The sequence below is a fragment of the Canis lupus genome, chromosome 21 (genome assembly GCF_003254725.2).
Source record: "Canis lupus dingo isolate Sandy chromosome 21, ASM325472v2, whole genome shotgun sequence".
Taxonomy (NCBI): Eukaryota; Metazoa; Chordata; class Mammalia; order Carnivora; family Canidae; genus Canis; species Canis lupus.
Genome location: NC_064263.1, coordinates 33,239,506 through 33,260,359, shown reverse-complemented (window position 1 = coordinate 33,260,359; position 20,854 = coordinate 33,239,506). Strand labels below are relative to the sequence as shown.

General features: G+C 36.1%; 1 protein-coding gene, 1 long non-coding RNA gene, 1 other non-coding gene and 1 pseudogene across 3 annotated transcripts in view; 2 read left to right on the top strand and 2 right to left on the bottom strand.

The window, feature by feature from the left end:
• Window positions 1-496: 496 nt before the first annotated feature.
• The window catches only part of LOC112667609 (uncharacterized), a 34,036-nt gene continuing 13,678 nt past the window's right edge, over window positions 497-20,854 (top strand). Inside the window, exon 1 of the long non-coding RNA XR_003141185.3 lies at window positions 497-619. This is a non-coding gene — a long non-coding RNA (uncharacterized LOC112667609). The remainder of the gene's footprint in view (window positions 620-20,854) is intronic.
• IPO7 (importin 7) overlaps window positions 1,236-20,854 on the bottom strand; it is a 55,912-nt gene continuing 36,293 nt past the window's right edge. Inside the window, exons 11-25 of the mRNA XM_025459443.3 lie at window positions 20,557-20,633; window positions 20,294-20,410; window positions 17,445-17,534; window positions 16,855-17,020; window positions 16,509-16,669; window positions 14,440-14,568; window positions 12,647-12,713; window positions 12,438-12,563; window positions 11,913-12,010; window positions 9,602-9,697; window positions 8,677-8,897; window positions 8,385-8,590; window positions 6,571-6,777; window positions 3,998-4,114; window positions 1,236-3,372 (exon numbers count right to left, since the gene is read on the bottom strand). Of these exons, the coding sequence (XP_025315228.1) occupies window positions 3,275-3,372; window positions 3,998-4,114; window positions 6,571-6,777; window positions 8,385-8,590; window positions 8,677-8,897; window positions 9,602-9,697; window positions 11,913-12,010; window positions 12,438-12,563; window positions 12,647-12,713; window positions 14,440-14,568; window positions 16,509-16,669; window positions 16,855-17,020; window positions 17,445-17,534; window positions 20,294-20,410; window positions 20,557-20,633 (1,976 nt within the window). The 3' untranslated portion in view covers window positions 1,236-3,274. The remainder of the gene's footprint in view (window positions 3,373-3,997; window positions 4,115-6,570; window positions 6,778-8,384; window positions 8,591-8,676; window positions 8,898-9,601; window positions 9,698-11,912; window positions 12,011-12,437; window positions 12,564-12,646; window positions 12,714-14,439; window positions 14,569-16,508; window positions 16,670-16,854; window positions 17,021-17,444; window positions 17,535-20,293; window positions 20,411-20,556; window positions 20,634-20,854) is intronic.
• On the top strand, window positions 9,697-12,013 carry LOC112667608 (dCTP pyrophosphatase 1-like; annotated as a pseudogene).
• On the bottom strand, window positions 17,109-17,293 carry LOC112668016 (small nucleolar RNA SNORA23). The gene has a single exon (XR_003141394.3). It is a non-coding gene; the product is annotated as a small nucleolar RNA SNORA23 (small nucleolar RNA).

Sequence of the window (20,854 nt, the reverse complement as noted above, 5' to 3'; positions counted from 1 at the left end):
AGGATCCAAATATTGAGTATAACTGACAAATTTCAACCTATACATGAAAGCAGAATCCAGACACATATGACATATCACTTATGCTTTTAAAAACCTAGAAGGGGAGGGTGTTGCCTCACAAAAAACGTTATAAAAAAGATACTTTCTCCTTGCATATTAATAAAATCCTAGATTTCTAGCTGGCCATCTAGTTTCCCTTTGTAAGAACCACATTCACCAAAGTGCTATAGCAAGAGTGGCCAATCTCATCAAGGGTAAAACAGAATTCAGGAATGCTAAAAAGAAAAAGAAAAAAAAAGTCACAGATAATCTTCACCAAAATTTAAATTATATAAAACAGAACTGACATTTTTGTAATGGATGTTTTAATGTAATTTTAGGTCATTCATTTTACAAACACTTATGGAATGCCTACTATGATTAAGGCATTGTGTTAGATCTTCCCAAAGACATGGTTTAGTCATATTAACACAGTTCCTAATGACTTTTTCTTCATGCTTGCTTCAGGGCCTACATCTAGGGCGAAAAGAAGCATACAATCATGGCTGTGGTTTGGCCACCCCTGCTCTACACTCTGGTCTCTTCCAGGGGTGAGCACAGCAGTCACTATCTTGATAAGGTATGTAGCTTAGTAATTATCATTTTATTACCTGGAGAGAAACAGATTAACTTCCTTTAATAATGATAAATGAATACATTAAAAAAAAATAGATGGCTTAAGTTTACCAAAAAGTGAAGATTCTACACTGTCAGCCATTAGACAAAACAAAAATTGAAACCCAAACAAAATCAGAATTAACTTCTATAAATTAAAAAATAAGTTACAGGTTAGTGAAACTGTGGGAAAGACTTTATGTTAAATAATATCTACACACAACCAATTACAAGTCTGTAAACACTCTTATCCAAAGTCCTACAACCTTATCCAGAAGCACTGACAAATATCAAGGTGCATAATCTATAAAAACTATAATTTGATGTTAAATTTAAGGAAATACTGTAAATAAATGATATATATTTGAAACTTTAGAAACTAACATGAATACTATTTAATATTAAATATAATTTAATTTTAAGGTCTTTAATTTCAATTAAAATCTTTTTTTTTCAATTAAAATCTATAAATGGAGATTAGTTTGGATTGTATGACAGAGGAGACAAAAAAACTTATTCTCAGAGACATACCAATACATTTTCTTGGAATAAAAGCTCAGGAAATGAGAATTTTCATACTGTTCATGGGAATAACTAAAACCTTTATTAGATATGGTTTTCCAATAACAATGTGAAAATTGGAATTATCAATTCAAAGAGTACTGAAGTCTGAAATTTAAAAAAGTAGACTAGATATTAAGGGATAAAAGGTAAAGGAAGACAAAAATGTTTAATACTATTCAATATATCCCCTCTGTACACAATGTTGCATATATACAACTACTCCGTTTTAATTTTATTGATTTTATATAATAGTGAAATCCCCTTAAGCAACCTAGGGTATACAGATGGTGTCCAACTTGGGGGGAAAAAAAGTAGAAACACACTTGATTAACAGTTTTCACCCACACATTTTAGACAGACAATTTTTTTTTGTTTTTTGTTTTTTTGCCAAGATTTTCATAGTAAATTCATAAATATAGGAAATACTTTCACTCCTTCAGTGTTAAAATAGAAAACCAAACAGTGCCAACAGTAGTGGCTTAATTATTGGCATACAAGAAAAACACAACACCAATGGGTTTTCTTCATTATGCATTTTAAATATCAATATGTGCATTTGTTTCATTTTTACAGTTATAAATTTCCTAGTCTGTTATAGACAACAGCATTTAATAGCTTTGAATCCATTGAGATGTTGCTTTCAATTTGAAATATTGTGTGTATACATGTATATAAAAAAATAACCCAATGTATGACTCATCTGACAGATGTTTAAGATCAATAAAGGCTTATTTTTCAACATGCAGTTAGGAGAGAAGGAAGCAAGCCAACCTCTCCACATTGTCTTTGTTGCTGGCTTGTTTTTGCAGTGGTATCAATAGTGGTTTTTGGAGGGAACCGTGTGCCTTCAGCCTAGCTATTTAAGATCAGATACCACAATCAACAAGAGGGGATAGGAAGACGGGGATATGGGCAGGTGTTAAATTTTAAAAGTGTGCATTCTGCACTCTTTCTAGGTACAGGATAAAAACAGGCCAATGAAGAAAAAGTTTTATAATTAGGAAAAAACTGCAATCAAATCAAGACATAATAGCCGAATTAAGTTCTTTTAATAGATTGCATATATAGTTGTTTAGCCATACTCTTTGATCAACTCTTTAAGAGTAGAACTTTATATCCAATTTACATGCTTCAAATATCACCTTTCTTATTTGATACAGTAAGGTCTTGTATCCAAGTCTCCACTTGTACACTGAGAGCTTTAAGAAAACAGGACACAGAGGGAGTTGTCATTTTTTAGCAGCAATGAAATATCACTAACCCCTTTTAACATACCGAATTCAAGTCACTATCAGAGGTGAGTGCACCACAAAGTCACCAGGTACAAAATTGCTAGTTCATTTTTAAATTAATAACTTGAAATTACCCCTGCCCCCCACCCCATTACATCCCTTCTTTTTATAAACAGCAAACATTTTGCTATTTTATACATAGGCTAGCAGGCTTGTTTCAATATGAAAGTGCTAATTCATTTACAGATTTTTTTTAATCAGTTATGTAGTGCTACAATAAATGTCCAATAATCTACATAGGAACAATCTTTGATGAATGAAAATGATGAAGATTGAATAAGGCTATTGATTACCTTATCTTATTTACATATAAAGAATAGATACCCAATGGTGAAGAAGAGACAGAAATCGGACAAATACTCATAGGTGTAAAAATTACATCTACCTTTGAGCTTATACTGTAAATGAGACATTTTAAATAGTCCTGTAGCCCATGCCTATTTTTTCCTCAGAAAAAGAAAAGCTGCCTTCATGACATCCCCTCGTTTCAGATTTCCACAGTGTCACTTGAACTTTCAGTCAGAATCTTACTTTCTTCAAAAAATAAAGAAAATACCACCCCCAAATTACCGCCCTCCCCCCCGAAATCCCTCTGGTTTCTTTTTCAGTGCCAAGTTGCATGATCAGGTCCCACTGCCTGGGTTTTTCTGTCCATCTATTGATCAATTAGTTTAGAGTAGATAACATGAACCAGTTCTGGAACCGCTACTAGGAGGAACACAAGCTCTTCACTACAATCACACAGCAGGAAATAAAGTGATAACTCAATTCATCCCTGGTGCCGGGCCTCCAAAATTGAAAGAACTTGGCACAACCGGAGCACTGAATTTGTATCCTCCATGCTTCTCAATCATTTTGGATTCTAAAAAAACAAGTAAGTGAAAGTTTATTTTTTTAAGTGAAAGTTTAATAGGGTATTTAATCATCTTACTACTTTGAAGAAGAGAAGGAATTGATAGACATTTACAAAAGCTTAACCCACTAGTATTAGCCAAAGTTCCAAAGTTGTCCCCTCCTTCCTTCTCTTGTATAGGAGTAAGAGAGGAAGAGAGGTACATTACAGAGAGAAGATAAACTCTCATGTTGAATGCTGGAGACTTTTGGCCAACTTTCACTTTCTGATGTTAAAATAAAAAATCTTTAAATACACCTAAGTCAAATACTGAATCAGGAGTCAGTCTTCAAAGGGAGTAACAGCTAATAAATCTAGTGCAGGCAAATCCACACCTTAGAGAGCTGTGCTTTTTGTAAGGAGGATACTTCTTTGAAAATTAAATTAGTCTAATAAGACCTATAGAAAATTATTAGGACTACACTTAAAATCAGTCAACTTGGCAAAAAACAATTCATTTCTTCATTTCATTCCTTCTGAATTCCTATCACCTGTAACTGTAGCTTTTATATAATTTTAAAACATTAATATAAAATTTTAAAGCTGTATCAACTCATAAATTGCATTCAAGAGAGGCTGTGGTCCACTGACATACCATGAGCTGCTCTTCTTTGATCAGCCAGAGTTGCTATATCCTGTAACTGTTTTCTTTGTTCTTCATTAAGACCATGAGTCAAAGCCTGATACCACACAGGATTACGATTTTGTATAGCTATCAAAAGAAAACAAGGGAAAAAAGAGTAATAATACAAGAGGCCTTTCTATTGTGTTCCTTCTACTTCACCTCTAGTACTTAAATTCTGATCTATTTTATATTTTCCCAATAATAATTTAGATTAACTTATTTGTGAAAGATATAGGGAGAAAAAATTCTCGCTTAGTTTTATGCTACAAAAACTCTAATCACTCTCATACTTCATATCTCTAGCAAATAAATCAGAGCTGAGGGGTGCCAAGATGGCTCTTTCGGTTAAGTGTCTGCCTTCACCTCAGGCATCTGGCTTCCTGCTCAGTGGGGAATCTGCTTCTCCCTCTCCCTCTGCCCCTCCTCCCACTCATGATATCTCTCCATCACTCTCTCTCAAACAAATAAATACTTAAAAATCAGAGCTGAAAACAGTTCTTATATACTTAAGTAATAAAGTAGGAAAACTTTAAAATGCTCACTTTTTATGTTATAGCCTAAATTAATGGTCAAATCCAATCTGTGATAAATGCAGAACAAATTTTCCCAGTACATGACAAGACCAGGTATTATTTCAGTGTTTTGGGATGCCTGGGTGGCTCAGCAGTTGAGCATCTGCCTTCCGCTCAGGGCGTGATCCCAGAGTCCTGGGATCAGGATCAAGCCCTGCATCGGGCTCCCTATGGGGAGCCTGCTTCTCCCTTTCATGTCTCTGCCTCTCTCTGTGTGTCATGAATAAGTAAAATCTTAAAAAAAAAATAAAATATCAATGTTTTACAAAAACATGCACTAGATAAAATGACAGTTAAGGGTACCAAGTCTGACCACGTATTTCCCTGTTTCAATTAAGTAGCTATTCAAAGGGGTAGGTGTATACTGAGTGAGTTTGAGAGGGAGAAAAAATGCTCTATAAAGACTCCCACAAAATAAGTTTTTAACATAGTAATTCCAAGAATGAAAACCAATTTCTTCATGTATCAGATGCCAGATATTTTGGGGGTGGGGGAAATCGGACAACTAATCACACGATTTTCTATTTCTACTTTATTGCATTTACTATGCACTGGTCCTCAACTATAAACCATCCTTTTGGGATTAACATATATTTAAGTCTATAATTCTTTTTTTAAGATTTTATTTATTTATTCATGAGAGACAAACACACACACCACAGAGAGGCAGACACAAGCAGAGAGAGCAGCAGGCTCATTCAGGGAGCCTGTCGTGGGACTCGATCCCGGGTCTCCAGGATCACACCCTGGGCTGAAGATGGCGCTAAACCACTGAGCTACCTGGGCTGCCCGACTTAAGTCTATAAAATACAAAATCATGGACAAAAACAAGTCTATAATTCTTGGCACCTCATTCAATTCTTGCTGCCCGACATGTAGCTCAAAAACCAATCTGTTGTATTTCTGTAACCTTGCATCATAACTGCTTTGCCATGGGTTTGGAAGACTAATGCCTGGTTATCAGAGAACTCATTCAACATCAAAGTTCTTATAATATACAGGAATGATAGCACTCTGTGGGGGAAAGGGTATTTCAAATATAGTGCCAATTTTAATTTCTTAAGCTGGACAGAACACAGATTTTTTTATAGATTTTATTTATTTATTCATGAGAGAGAAAGGGGTAGAGACACAGGCAGAAGGAGAAGCAGGCCCCATGCAAGGAGCCCAATGTGGGACTCAATCCCAGATCCCGGGAGCATGCCCTAGCCAAAGGCAGACGTCCAACCACTGAGCCACACAAGCACCCCTAGAACACAGATGTTTTATTTGGTGAAGTCCAAGCAATGGATGGTATAGCCACATACAATGTGTTACAGGAAAAAAGAAAAGGGATTCCAAGATAACTGATATTAAAAATGGTCAAATTCGGGATCCCTGGGTGGCGCAGCGGTTTGGCGCCTGCCTTTGGCCCAGGGCGCGATCCTGGAGACCCGGGATCGAATCCCATGTCGGGCTCCCAGTGCATGGAGCCTGCTTCTCCCTCTGCCTGTGTCTCTTCCTCTCTCTCTCTCTCTCTCTGTGACTATCATAAATAAAAAAAATAAAAAATAATAAAATAAATAAATAAAAATGGTCAAATTCTCAGAAAGTTAACTACGGTTTTGGCCAGAGGGAAAAAAGATACAAAAACAAGTAACAGATAATAAAAGTGGGTATTTCTAGAGAAAGCTGAAAGGGCAGAAATCAGAAGTGGGAAAGAGGAACTGTCATTGCATAAATTTTGAAATATAGTATCTTCCTATTACATACACATCTAAATAACAGTAAAATAATAAAATGAGGAAATACTCTGAAACCCTAAGGCAACCGCAGTAACTTCAGATACTAGCTACTAGTCCTTAAACCATAGTCTAGTTTGGGTTTGATATACCTAAAATCCCTTAAGTGACAGACACAAGTAAGAACAGATAGGTTCAGGGAAATGGATCATATAGAGCTGTCTGAATTACATATAACAAGTTGACTTACTTTGAAATATAGCTTTAAATATCTGATACTCATCAACAGGGTTATCTTCATCATCAATGATTGTGGAGTAGCCTTCTAGAGCAGTCTCCTCAGCATCATCTTCTTCCCAATCTTCATCATCTCCATCCTCACCTGCTTGTTTAGCCAAAATCTCCAAATATTCTTGCCCATCTTCATCAATATCATCTTCATCACTCCCCAGTTCCTCTGCCAAGTCATAAATAGGTGCATTTGTTAACACTGAGGTATTCTGTTACTGAACAAACTGACAATGATCACAGTTAGTAAATTACAAATCACAAATGAATAAATTCAAATTCTAAGAATTGGTGTTTAAATACAATATTCAATGGGGCACCTGGTTGGGACAGCTGGTTAAGCATCTGACTCCAGTCCTGTTCTGGGGTCATGAGATCAAACGCCACGTCAGGCTCTGTGCTCAGCACCCAGGCTGCTTGAAATTCTCTCTGCCTCTCCCTCTGCCCTTCTCTCTCTCCCTCTCTCTCTCAAATAAACAAACAAATAAATAAATATTTAAATAAATATTTAGCAATAATCAGAATAAAACATTCTCATAAAAATTCAAGAAACTCAACCACAATTCTTAATACCAGAGGTTTGAAAAAGGATTACATAAGATGAAATTCAGCACTTGGGCTCTGGGCCTTATGGTATATACCGAACCAAACACCAACAGTAAAATAATATAGTTTATGTTATGTCCTTAGAACACCTTTCTGAGTTTTTTTTAAATTTTTTTTTAATTTATTTATGATAGTCACATAGAGAGAGAGGGAGGCAGAGACACAGGCAGAGGGAGAAGCAGGCTCCATGCACCGGGAGCCCGACGTGGGATTCGATCCTGGGTCTCCAGGATCGCGCCCTGGGCCAAAGGCAGGCGCTAAACCGCTGTGCCACCCAGGGATCCCTGAGTTGTTATTTTTTTAAAGGCCAGCTAGGTCAGTAAATGATAAAAGACAAAAACAGCAATAACTATCTTATTCTGAAACTATTATAATAATTTCTCTTAACCAACATTCTATCAATTTATACTCTTGTAGTCTGTAGTGTCCATTTGTATTAGCCACCTAATCAAATTTTATTTTTTTTTTAATAAAACCAATTTATTTATTTTTTTTAAAGAGTATTTATTTATTTATTCATAGAAACACACACAGAGAGAGAGAGGCAGAGACACAGGCAGAGGGAGAAGCAGGCACCATGCACAGAGCCCGATGTGGGACTGGATCCAGGGTCTCCAGGATCATGCCTGGGGCTGCAGGCGGCGCTAAACCGCTGCACCACAGGGGCTGCCCAACCTAATCAAAATTTTATAGTGCAGGTATACTTGGTTTTAGCACTAATAGATAATAGATGTTTGCCAACAGCAGAAACCATAAATACCTAGAATTGCTTTACATGTCAGGAGATCTAGCCAAAGTTCTGGCCTTCGCAGACCTTATACTCCAGCAGGAAGATAAGGTAGTCTTCCTTTCTTTCTTTTTAAAAAGATTTTATTTATTCATGAGACACAGAGAGAAAGAGGCAGAGACACAGGCAGAGGGAGAAGCAGGCTCCATGCAGGAAGCCTGATGTGGGACTCGATCCTGGGTCTCCAGGATCACACCCTGGGCGAAAGGCAGTGCTAAACTGCTGAGCCACCTCGGTTGCCCGATTAGGCAGTCTTTTTATGAATAAATAATGAAAGCATTTGGCCATGATCCCTCATTTTTTCAGAAGGGTTAAAAAAAGTAAGTCTACTGATGTTTCTAACCAGGTAATAAGTGTGGCTTCCTCCACCACAAATCCCTTACCAGTTTCATCATCATCTTCAGCTTCATCATCATCATCACTGTCATTCTCGTGTTCTGCATGGCAGGCATACGCTCTTTTTAATCCATTAAATAAAAGGATAAAAGCTGGCAAAATCTGTCCAGAAACTTGATTTAAAACTTGTGGTATTTGTTCCATATCAATAAGAGCACAAAGGCCCAGAACACACATCTTTCTGTCGTGAAGTCTAAAAAATAAAATAAAGTATATATATTTTTAATAAGTAGAGTATCTCACAAAGTTAAATAAAAAAAGATCCAATATGTCACTTACCCCAAGAAACAATCAACATCATTAAGCCATTGTGTAATAAAATGATTTGTAACTGGTTCAACATTATTAGGGAAGCGAAGATTTTCTAAGGTGTTGAGAAGTAGGTGTGGATTATAGTACAAAGCTGCAATGGCAACTTGCAGGCACATTGTCCGAAGTTCACTTGTCTTCACCTCTCTTGTCAGTCTCTCTAAAGCTGCTTCCACAAATAAGGGAATGCACTATAAAGAAGACAGCAAAATATTCCAAAACCTTAAGTAATAGCAGTCTGACCATAGTAACCTATTGCCTCAACTAATCTCTTTTTCTATTAGATGACCAATAGTTTTTAGTGTTGGCCTAGGCACTCACTGAAAAACCTAACGTTAGAGAAGACAAGTATTCACTAAGCTATTAGATCCTCACCAGGATAGCCAACTGGATTCACAATATTCTTATTGGCTAATCTTACTGTAATAATCACTTCACAACACATATACATCTTTATCAATTCATCTGTTGTACACCTTATGCTTATATGACATTTTATTTTATTTATGTCAATAAAGCTAAGAAAAAAATCCTATTGAAACTGACCACGGGGGGGGGGGGGGGGGGGGAGAAACCACGGAAATTTAACCAAATCCACCTTACTGCAATGTGATAAATGTAGCACACAATACTCTCAGAGCCTACTATAAAAATACTTACCTTGCATGATAACAAACAGCCATAAAACTTGCCAGTTATATTTTCATACATATTAAAGATAGGATCATTATATATCGGTTAAATTTTAAACAAACATTTAAGAAATGTTATCTAGTGTCATAATAAACAATAAAACACAAAATACACAGCAACTGCCCCAAAAGAAGTAAACTGGAGGTAAAGATTCTCTCTACGTAGCCTCAAATAGGAATCATTAATAGTTAACCCCACTGACCTGGTCAATGCCACGCCCTTTGCATTGTAGAATGATGACTTCTAACAATTTTGCTGCATGACACTCTGCATCTTCTCCTGCAACTCCTGTAAGAACCTGATCAACACAAATATAAAACTGTAGTGAGGGTCCTATGCATCCCGGCTGGTGCATGATGGGTGGCATGTCTTGGGCGAATGGGGGCGCGCGTGGGGACACGGGGGGAGACAGTACTGCTGCTGCCAGCCACTTCAGCTTCAGCCCGGAGCCCACACTTGCCCACACTCGAGGACATCCGCCGCCTGCATGCTGAGTTTGCTGCTGAACAAGACTGGGGCCGGCCCCACCCCCGCCTCGGTGGGCCCAGGAGAAGTGGCGGAGCTCTTTCAGTGGAAGCCTGATGAGGAGCCTGGCCAAGCCCAGTCCCCCAGGGAACGGGCAGCCCTTCAAGAGAAGCTTAGTGACGTCCTCATCTACCTGGTAGCATTAGCAGCCCGCTGCCATGTGGACCTGCCCCAAACGGTGCTCTCCAAGATGGACCTCAACTGCTGGTGCTACCCAGCACATCTGTCCCGTGGCTCTGCCCTCAAGTACAGACTTCCCCGTTGGGCCACCTCTGAAGACCAAGCTGTGGGGCCTGCAAACCTTAAGACTGTGAGTCCACAGGCCAGGCCTCAACCTAGAAACCTGGGCAAAGGACCTGCAACTCAGCATGGCATCTGAGAAACAGAAAGTGGCCTGGCTGTGGAACTTTGTTCTAGTCCTTTTCTAACAGATCACAGGTTTAGGGGCCCTACTTCCTAAGGTCTGAGGCCCAAGAACCTCCAGTAGACAGTCTACTGGTATTTTTGTTCTCAATAAAAGTTTTGGTTAGCAAAAACAAAAACAACCAAACCTTTAAATCACAGAATATCTGTACCCTGCCTATAGTCCCTTGAGTTTTTAAGATATTCTAATTAATATAAATGATTACAATATTCATTGTACAGACTATAATCCAAAGCAACTGTCAGAATTTGGAGTTACTGGTTGGTTATATCTCAGCAATCACACATCTTGGTCTACATAATCAAATCACCTCCGCTGTAGGGCCATTCTGGACTACAACATGTTGAAAACCACTGTCTTCTCATACAACCATGGTAGCTAAAGCACTCTACTTTTCTTAGGAAGATATCTAGCTCGTATGTAAAGAAGTACCAAAAAAAAAAAAAAAAAAAAAAAAAAAAAGGCTGAGATTTCTAGGAAAGACCTTTCTCTACACAAGTCTCATAAAATAAGAAAGTCTCATTGAATTGGGAGAGGAGTTAAAAGAGGCAGCTTGTTGATGGCAAATGCTATTCCTAAACAAGAAATAAAAAACATGGAACTGACCTAATTAGACTAAAGAATTCTAAGTGTTAAGGGTAACTTCTGGAAAAGGAAAGTAGATGGTATAGATTATCACTGTTCCCAGAGTAATAACATAAACTATATAATTGACAATAAATAATGAATTCAATGATTATATCCCATATCTCTTGTGTAAGAAAAGCATTATTCAAAAAAAAGTAACATTCTGCATACATTTACTTCTGATTTTCCAAGAAATGGCACAGTACTTTTGACTTTCATTTTAAATAAACTCCTGGTTTTTACAATCTTGCTATTTACTACATAATTTCTGTAGAGCCTCCATAAACTGTATCCTCCAAGAATTTTCTTTATAAAAATCTTTGTTCCTGATCCTTTCAATATCACTCAAATAAGTTCAATCTTTTTTTTTTTTTTTTAAGATTTTATTTATTCACTCATGAGACACAGAGAGAGAGAAAAGCAGAGACACAGGCAGAGGGAGGAGCCAGCTCCATGCAGGGAGCCGGACATGGGAGTCTCCAGGATCACACCCCGGACTGAAGGTGGCGCTAAACCGCTGAGCCACCCAGGCTGCCAGATTCTTCCTTCTTTAGATTCAAAACCTAGTAAAGAACTATGGTAAGGTAAGCTCCAGGCACTCTAAGAAAAATTAAAAACATAACTCCAGTTAACGTCAGGGCACACAGAGGTGCCTGGGTGGCTCAGTGGTTAACCTTCAGCTCAAGTCATGATCTCAGGGTCCTGGGATCGAGCCCTGAGTTGGGCTCCCTGCTCAGTGGGGAGTCTGCTTCTCCCTCTGCCCCTTCCCTGTTTATGCTATCTAAAGTAAATAAAATCCTAAAAAAAAAAAGCCCTTGTTCTGTCAAACCCATATAATATGTTCACCATAATGTATCACGTATCTTCACTCATCACAACTTACTTTTTACAGCACCAGCCTCATGACATATCATTATATTAACTAAAAATGACCTACCTTCTTACACATACTATATATCATTTCAAGATACTTGGTATCAGACAGAAGTGTATCTGTATCAACTGTTACGTAATTATGAAGCAGAGGCATCATATCTGCATTAAAGAAAAGCATAAAAATATTAAAAATGAATTAAACTAATTAAAACAAAAAATTACTAAAAGTTAAAACCTTTACTAATGTAAATGCTGTTTCTGAAATATCTCCTTAGAAAAAGAAAGCAAATATGAATTTGTTTGGTCCCTAGCAGTATATATATGTACATTATACAAAGAGTATTATTATATTGTACAAAAAAGACTGACAGGGACAGGAGGGTAAGAATGTGTTAAAGGAAACAAATCTAGAAGCATAACTAAATCAAAACATATAATGGAAATCAATGTTATCCTGGAGTATTAACTGCAAATGAAAATATCTAAGAAGCATTTACAATGTTCTAAAGTATATGTTCAAGTGATATACTAAAAATGAATCAAAACAGGGAGAAATTCTCAGTATTAATATGCTGACTTTACTTACCTGTAAAGTAATCAAATCCATCTTGTTGAAAAACCTCAAATACCAGAGGTAGCAACTGCCACATTTGCGGAGACACTTGTTGACATGTCAAACTATGTGCTAAAGAGAAGATCTCTTCATAGAATTCTAAGAGACAGTATGGAGTTGTTAGGACAATGTTTGCTGATACAGAAAAGTAGGAAATTTTAAGCACAATCAGGGGTATATACCTAAGACATGTTGTTGTAAAACAGTTCCAATGACCTGTAAACAGATTCCTTCAAGTTGCTGGGTTATCTAAAAGAGAAGAGAAAACTGTATGTAACTGCTGCACACTAGTGAATGAATTAATGAATAATGCATAATCCAACTCACTGCTTATTGAAATATAAAGTCAGCATCATAAATCATTTTAAGTCTTTGTTGTTTTTTAAGTCTTTGTTTGAAAGTAACCCAAATTGTGGGTTAATGTGGAATTGAAACTTAATGTAATACCATTACAACTTAATGAGATACCATTACAATGAAACAAACACAGGGAATCACATGCACAATTTACCTAAGAAAAGTAGAGGAAAAAATAGCATCCAGAGAATATAATTATGAAAATAAAGGAACCACATCATTTTCCAGATAGATTACAAACCTTTTTGTGTTTAAATATTTAAATATAAATCAATTCAACTCAAGTGTAATTGAAAAGTCACTGTCAGTGGCTTACAGAAAAATTATTTGAAAGAAGGCATTATTCTTACCACTCCCACTAATTCCGAATCACCTCTATTTATATAACTGTTAAGATATAGTGAACCATAACACCCAAGACCAAAAATACAAATTCCTCTTGAATTGCCAGTATGATCCTCAATAGACCCCAAGTCCCTGGAAGCCATTAGAATGTTTAATGTGGGGAGGGGAGAGGAGGTAAAATTTACTAACTGGATATAGAACCAGGACATCCATTTCAATTACATATATTTAAAACATTTTTAACTCTTCAAATATAGCAACAACTAATTTATTAACCATAGGCAGCTAGAGAATTCCTCATGGCTTCTATCTCCAATTATATTGCAGAATATAGTTTACTGAAAATCTCCTGTAACAAAAGGCAATTTGCAGATAATCTGAAAACATGATTTATGAATATAAAAATCTGCACTGGAATTATAAACACCAAATTCAGGACACTAGTTACTTCTAACGGAAAGAAATAAAGAAATTGGATTAGGAAGTGGTACCCCAAAGGCTTCAATTACATCTATCTGAATTGGTTTTCTTACTGGAAATAAAGCCAAAAGGATATACTATAAAATGTTAAAATCCAATAAATTCAGGTGGGAGTTAAAGGGTATTGGTTATAGTTTTCTGTTCTTTATCCTTTATCCTTTTCTGAATGTCTTATATTTCATTTTTAAAAATTAACAATTACAATTTTGTTTATGAAAGACAACTATAAAAGAAAACTAGAAATACAATAGTAATGGAAGCATAACAATGTATACTCAACACTACTGAACCGTACACTTGAAAATGGTTAAGGCAGTAAATTTTTTGTTATGTGTAGTTTACCATAATTAAGAGATCGCACCCTGCATCAGGCTCTGTGCTAGGCGTGGAATCTGCATAAGATTCTCTCTCTCCTTCTGCCCTCTCCCTATTTAAAAACAAAAAAAGGAAAGCCAGGAAGGTTTTCCTAGGAATCACCACACTACTGGATCTGGATAGATAATCTAAGGAGCCAAAATCCTGAGACTTGAGGTAAGGATATGGTAATACAAATACTTCCTTCCTTTTCCTTCTAATATTAAACAACCTAAAATATTTATAAGATCCCAACAGTCTCCTACAAAAGGGAACTAGTTAAAAGATAGCAAAATCAAGGTACATGTTAAAAATAAGGATTAGATAAGCCAGAGCCTTCCAAAAAAAGCATTAGAACAGTTGTTGAAGAATGGCTTTAAATTCCCTAAGACCTGGATCATTACCTGGATCAAAACCTTAGAACATTGGATCACTTTACCTCTTTATGATCTTCAACTACACTAAGTAGCGTGTCAATGGTATTCAGGATTCCCATAGCAGTAACTGCTTTGTCATCACTTCCTTCTTCATCTGGTCCAGTCTGGATTACCTGATTAAATGTCATAGCCTAGATTCAAGAGAATATAAAGCTTGCTATTAAAACAATAAAAACACATTTTGGTCTAAAACTTTATTTTTGGAAAAATAAATAAATAAATTAATTAATTAATTAAAAAAACTTTATTTTTGAAATGTTCTCACAGGGACAGCAAAACCAATCAATGTTACCAAACTGATTAATAGTAATTAAGAATCTGGGCTCTATAAGCAAGTGGTACTACTACCACTTACTAGGTGACCTTAAGTTACTCGACCTGTTTCCTGACATATCATTTGAGAACTTTATCATAGAGATACTGTGAGGATTAAATGAGGCAAGGCATAGAAAGTGCTTAATATTATGAATATGTTTAGTAATATTTAAAAATGCCCAAATACAGGTATACTACTCAAGGATTTTTGTTATAAAATTCAATTGTTTTCAAATATCTGAGAACAGAATAATAATCTTATTATAAATGCAATATACATATTTAATGAATGCTGTTACAGTTATTCAAATATCCTTACCTACTTCAAAATCAGTTTTTCACAAAACTCTTTGCTTTTTGCTTAAATCCACAACAAATACCAAGAGCTAGATTCTTATTGCTTATTGCTCGATATTCAGCAAGAATATAAACTGCATCACACAAATCACTATACAGGGACTATGAGTGGTAATTGTTGGGGACATGGGGCAATGTACCATAAACAAAGGACAACTACTGAGTAACTACTATTTACAAATTGCATTAAAAAAAAAAACAAAACAATTAACTAGGGATGTCTGGGTGGCTTGGGGGATAGTGGATGAGCATCTGCCTGTGGCTCAGGGTATGATCCCTGAGTCCTGGGATCAAGTCCTGCATCGGGGTCCCCACAGGGAGGCTTCTCCTTCTACCTGTGTCTCTCATGAATAAATAAATTACTTAAAAAAAAAACACGGGGATCCCTGGGTGGCTCAGCGGTTTGGTGCCTGCCTTTGATCCAGGGTGCGATCCTAGAGTCCCAGGATCGAGTCTCGCATCGGGCTCCTGCCATGGAGCCTGCTTCTCCCTCCTCCTGTATCTCTGCCTCTCTCTCTCATAAATAAATAAATAAACAAATCTTAAAAAAAAAAAACAACAACAAAAACAAACCACAATTATTTAGGGGCACCGAAATGGTTCAGTTAAGCAATAAGAACTCTTAATTTCAGCTCAGGTCATGAGCTCAGGGTCATGCATGCTGGGTGTGGAGCTTGCTTAAGATCCTCTCTCCCTCTCCCTCTGCCCTGCTTATGGTCTCTCTCTCTTTAAAAAAAAAAACAAAAAACAAACAACTATTTAGGGCACCTGGCTGACTCAGTTAGCAGGGCATGTGATTCTTGATCTCAGTGTTCTAAATTCAAGTCTCATGCTGGGTACAGACATTACTTAAAAACAAAGTCTTGGACACCTGGGTGGCTCAGTGGTTGAGCATCTGCCTTTGGTTCAGGACATGATCCCAGAGTTCCGGGACTGAGTTCCACATTGGGCTTCCCGCATGGAGCCTGCTTCTCTTTCTATGTCTCTGCCTCTCTCTCTGTGTCTCTTGTGAATAAATAAAGAAAACCTTTAAAAAAAGAAATCTTAAAAAAAATTTTTTTAAATAAAAAAATTTTATATTTAAAAACCTCTCTATTTGCAAATATTATTTCTACTTCATCTTTTATTTTTCTACTTTTCTATTTTATATCTGGTCCAAAGTATTCATGGAAACCACACAAAGCAGTCATGATCAACACTGATAGTACTTAAGAATGTGTGTGGTGGAGGCATATACTTCAGGTGTGAATCCCAGCTCCATAGTTCACATTTTCTCTCAGTACATGACTATTCTTCATATAGGATTGTGAAAGGCTTTGAACAGTACCTGACATACAGTAAGCTCTGTGAAAATAATTGTTATAAGATAATGAATAAATGATTGGTTCAAATAACATACCAAATGCTGTGTCATTTCTACTGCAATAGGAGTAACTTCTTCACTATACTCGCAGATCATTTTCTGAATTACATTAGTAAGATCATCATTTTCTGTTTCTCTTATAATATGAAGAAGAGCCTGCATTACAGGTCTGATGAATGGTGTAATATATTCTTTAGCTATAAGAGAAAAAAGAAAAAAAAAATCTGGCCAAAACAACTAAAACTCTTTAAAACCTGTTATATATCAAACAATAAAAAATAGATACTTTCACATAAAGGGGAAGACAATGTGTCAAGTTTCTAGGATAATGCCTCATACAGTTGTGTGTAAAAACACTATTTTTGAGATATAAATCCTTTACCTTTTTCTTGATTGCTGATCAATACTTGAAGTGCAATGGCAGCTTCCACTTTCACAGGCATTTCCCTATCATCAATCAGACATCGTCGTGTCAGCTCTAAGGCCGTTTGCAGGTTCTGGTCACTTTTGAACTTTACTTCACAAAAATAGTGAAGGACCCAGCAAGCCTTTTTTAAAAAAAATGCAGTAAATGCAGTTACTATAGGTATCCTAAATTAAATTGTAGCAAGCTACAGTATCTCTATTCCACAAGTTCTGTGTATGGGAATTTGGAGGCTGGTCAGTGGCAGGTTATGTCCAGAGAGACAACACTAGACCAGTACTATGATCCCAACTTACTCTTTGGCTGCATGACATTTGTGTGGATAGCAAGATCTGAATGCAAAACACAGGCAGACACTGCTATCAGACACAGACGAAAACCATGCACACATTACAGCAGCCATATAAATATTTACATGAAACAGAAGTCTAAAATCAAATAAGGCAAATATTAAGGTGAGCATTAAAAAGGTTCCACATAATAGTCCACATAAGCAGTCATTCATTACAAAACATAAACATTTAAATTAATACAGATTTAAAACATACCCTCGCTCTCATATAGCCGAGTTCACTGCTGAAGAGAGGGAATACATGATTCTGCAACATGTATTCCATCTGATCTTTGTAGATCTTTTTCTGTAAATATAAACAACAATTATTTTTGAAAGATTTCCAAATATAATCACCTCAATGCCAAATAAATACAATGTTAAAAATGACTATTTAGGGATCCCTGGGTGGCGCAGCGGTTTGGTGCCTGCCTTTGGCCCAGGGCGCGATCCTGGAGACCCGGGATCGAATCCCACATCGGGCTCCCGGTGCATGGAGCCTGCTTCTCCCTCTGCCTGTGTCTCTGCCTCTCTCTCTCTCTCTCTCTGTGACTATCATAAATAAATAAAAATTAAAAAAAAAAATTAAAAAAAAAAAATGACTATTTATGTCAAAACACACATTTATTCTGATTCTTTGTACTTCAAGATCCATATGAAATTTTCTCATTCTCAAATTTCACCATCAAAAAACACTGAATACCTTTTCTTTAATTTTACCTCATTTTCTTAGAAAGCATTTATACCAAATCTTAACAGTGATCATGACTAGTAATGGAAGTGTGGTTAATTATATTCCTTACCTTATGAAACTATTTTAATAGAAAAAAAAACTATTATAATGAAAAAAGCCTCTCTGGCAAGGTTTTAAATGCATACAACACAGACTGAGAAAAGACCCTGCTTATAAGGTAATAATCTAGGTATCTAAAAAGATATTCCCAGGGCGCCTGGGTGGCTCAGTCAATTGAGTATCTGCTTTTGGCTTAGGTCATGATTTCTGGGTCCTAGAGGGGACCCATGAAGGGCTCCCTCCTCAGCAGGGAGTCCGCTTCTTCCTCTCCCTCTGTCCTTCCTCCCCACTATTAGAGAGAGCTATTTATCTCTAATAAATAAATAAAATCTTTAAAAAAATTTATATGCCACTGTTTAAAAAAAGATATTCTCATGAATCTTAAAATAGGGTCTTTTCTAAGTGTTAACAAGCTTTTAAGCAGTTTCTGGAATTGCATATTACATCAACATTAAAAACTAATAAATGCTTGAAAAACTGCAGACATGGGAACTAAATGCAGTGTGGGATTCTCAACTGGATCACAGACCAGAAAAAAGGGCATCAGTGGGAAATCTTACACAATGTGAAAGGGTCTGTAGGATTACTGAAGATTATGCGATCTATATTAATTTCCTGGTTTTGAGAATTGCAGTATGACTAAGCTGCTAACATGAAGGGAAGATGGGTGAAGAGAACTGTTTTTGCCATTTTTCTGTAAGTCTAAAATTACTTAAAAATAAAAAGTTAAAACAGAAAAACCTGAACCTGTCAAGACAACTCACTCAAGATTCCCAGCCTGCCATACAATAAATAACCACTATCTTTAATTTATAAACTAACAGAAGGATGATGGGTGGACAAGTATAAAAAAAACTAAAGTATGAACAAAATATACCTATAAGTTAATAGTGATATGGAACAAGGTTTCTGAAAGTTAGATAATTCTATGATTAAATACTCACTTACACTTTGGTTGCCATTTATTAACTTTTAAGCAAAAGCAAATTTCAGATCTTATTTATGAAGTCAGATACAATGTGTACAATTAAGTTGAGGTTCTTAAAAATTAATCTAATCCAGGGTCATTCTTAATTAGAAATTTGTCATAAAAGCATGATGTTCCTAGGCTGTGAATGGATAGTCATGTTTATAAATTTCCTTAAAGATTAATTTTTTGCAGGAAAAAGCCCACTATTTTACAGTTATCTTACAACATGAAAATAAAAATGACACATGCAAAAAGTACCTTCAGCACAAGCAGCTAAAGAAAATATAAACTGGACAAAATTTCAGAATTGTATCAAAAATCATACTTCAAAGGACAACATCAAGAAAGTAAAACAATAATCTACAAAATACTTGCAAATCATATACATCAAAAAGGTCTAATATTTAGAATATACAAAGAACTCTTAACAATTCAACAATGAAAGGACAAATAACCCAGTTAAAAAATAGAAAGGATTTGAATAATACATTTCTCAAAAGATCTACAACAGCTAACATACACATGAAAAAGGATTCTGTATTATTAGTCATCAGGGAAATGTTAAGTCAAAACCACAATAAAGTATTGTTTGACACCAACTAGGATGGCTATAATAAAAAGGTAATGATTGTTGGTGAGGCCATAGAAACTAGAACCCTCATACATTGCTGGTAAAAATATAAAATGGTACAGCCACTCTGGAAAAGTCTGGCAGTTGCTCAAAACATAACAGCAACTTGACTCCTACATGTTTATTACCCAAGAGAAGTGAAAATGTCCACACAAAGATGTGTACATAAATGATCAGTGTTCCTAATAGCCAAAAAATGGAAACAACACAAATGTACACCAATTGATGAATGCATAAAAAGTAGTATATGAATACAACAACATTATTTGGCAACAAAAAGGAATGAAGTACTGACACATGCCACAACATGGATGAACTTTGAAATTATTGTGCAAAGTGAAAAAGGCGAATCCTCAAGAAGCTTTATGTTATATAGCATTCCCTTTACATGAAATGTCCAAAATGGATATATCCACAGAGAAGACAAAAAGTAGATTAGGGGTAGCCTAGGCCCAAGAATTTGGAAGGAAATGCAAAGTGACCACTAAATAAGAGTTTCTTTTGGGATTGATGATTGAACAACTCTGACTATAATAAAAACCTCCAAAAAAAAAAAAAAAAAAAAAAAAAACAAACCACCGAATTACTCACTTTAAAGGGCAAATCGTCTGGTATATGAACTGTATCTTAATAAACTGTTATTAAACTACTTGCATACAAAAGAAGAATTACCTTCAAAAGTATTTCAGCTAAAGAACCAATCATATGCAGGGCTCCATCTTTTTTCCGAGGATCAGCATTTGGTTCTGTAAGAATCTGGTAGCAAAATCCCATTGTCTTTTGCAGTACCTAGATTTTTTTAAAAGGAAAGTTAAACTTTATTGGATTTACCAATAATCCTTAACAACAAAAAGACAAAATGACTCACGTGGCTAACATTAAAAGCTGAGTGTGTATCTGAACAAATTTTAAATACTAAAGCTAAAGTTCCCTACCTCTTTCCTTTTGCTACAAGCTGTAAATAAAAGTGTCTGGGCAGCAGTGGTAGGAGAGATGAAATCTTCAAACACATCTAGAGAATAAATTTAAAATTAACATGAAAACCAGCATTTCAATTTCTTCAACAAATATTTTCACATAATTTACAAATGGTGCTCTGTAAAAAGCAAAACCTTAAAATTTTGCTAAACGTTCAATGCAAGGCATAAAAATCAACCCAGGTGGGCGGAGGGTGGGGGTGACTGGGTGATGGGACTGAGGAGGGCACTTGATGGGATGAGCACTGGGTGTTAT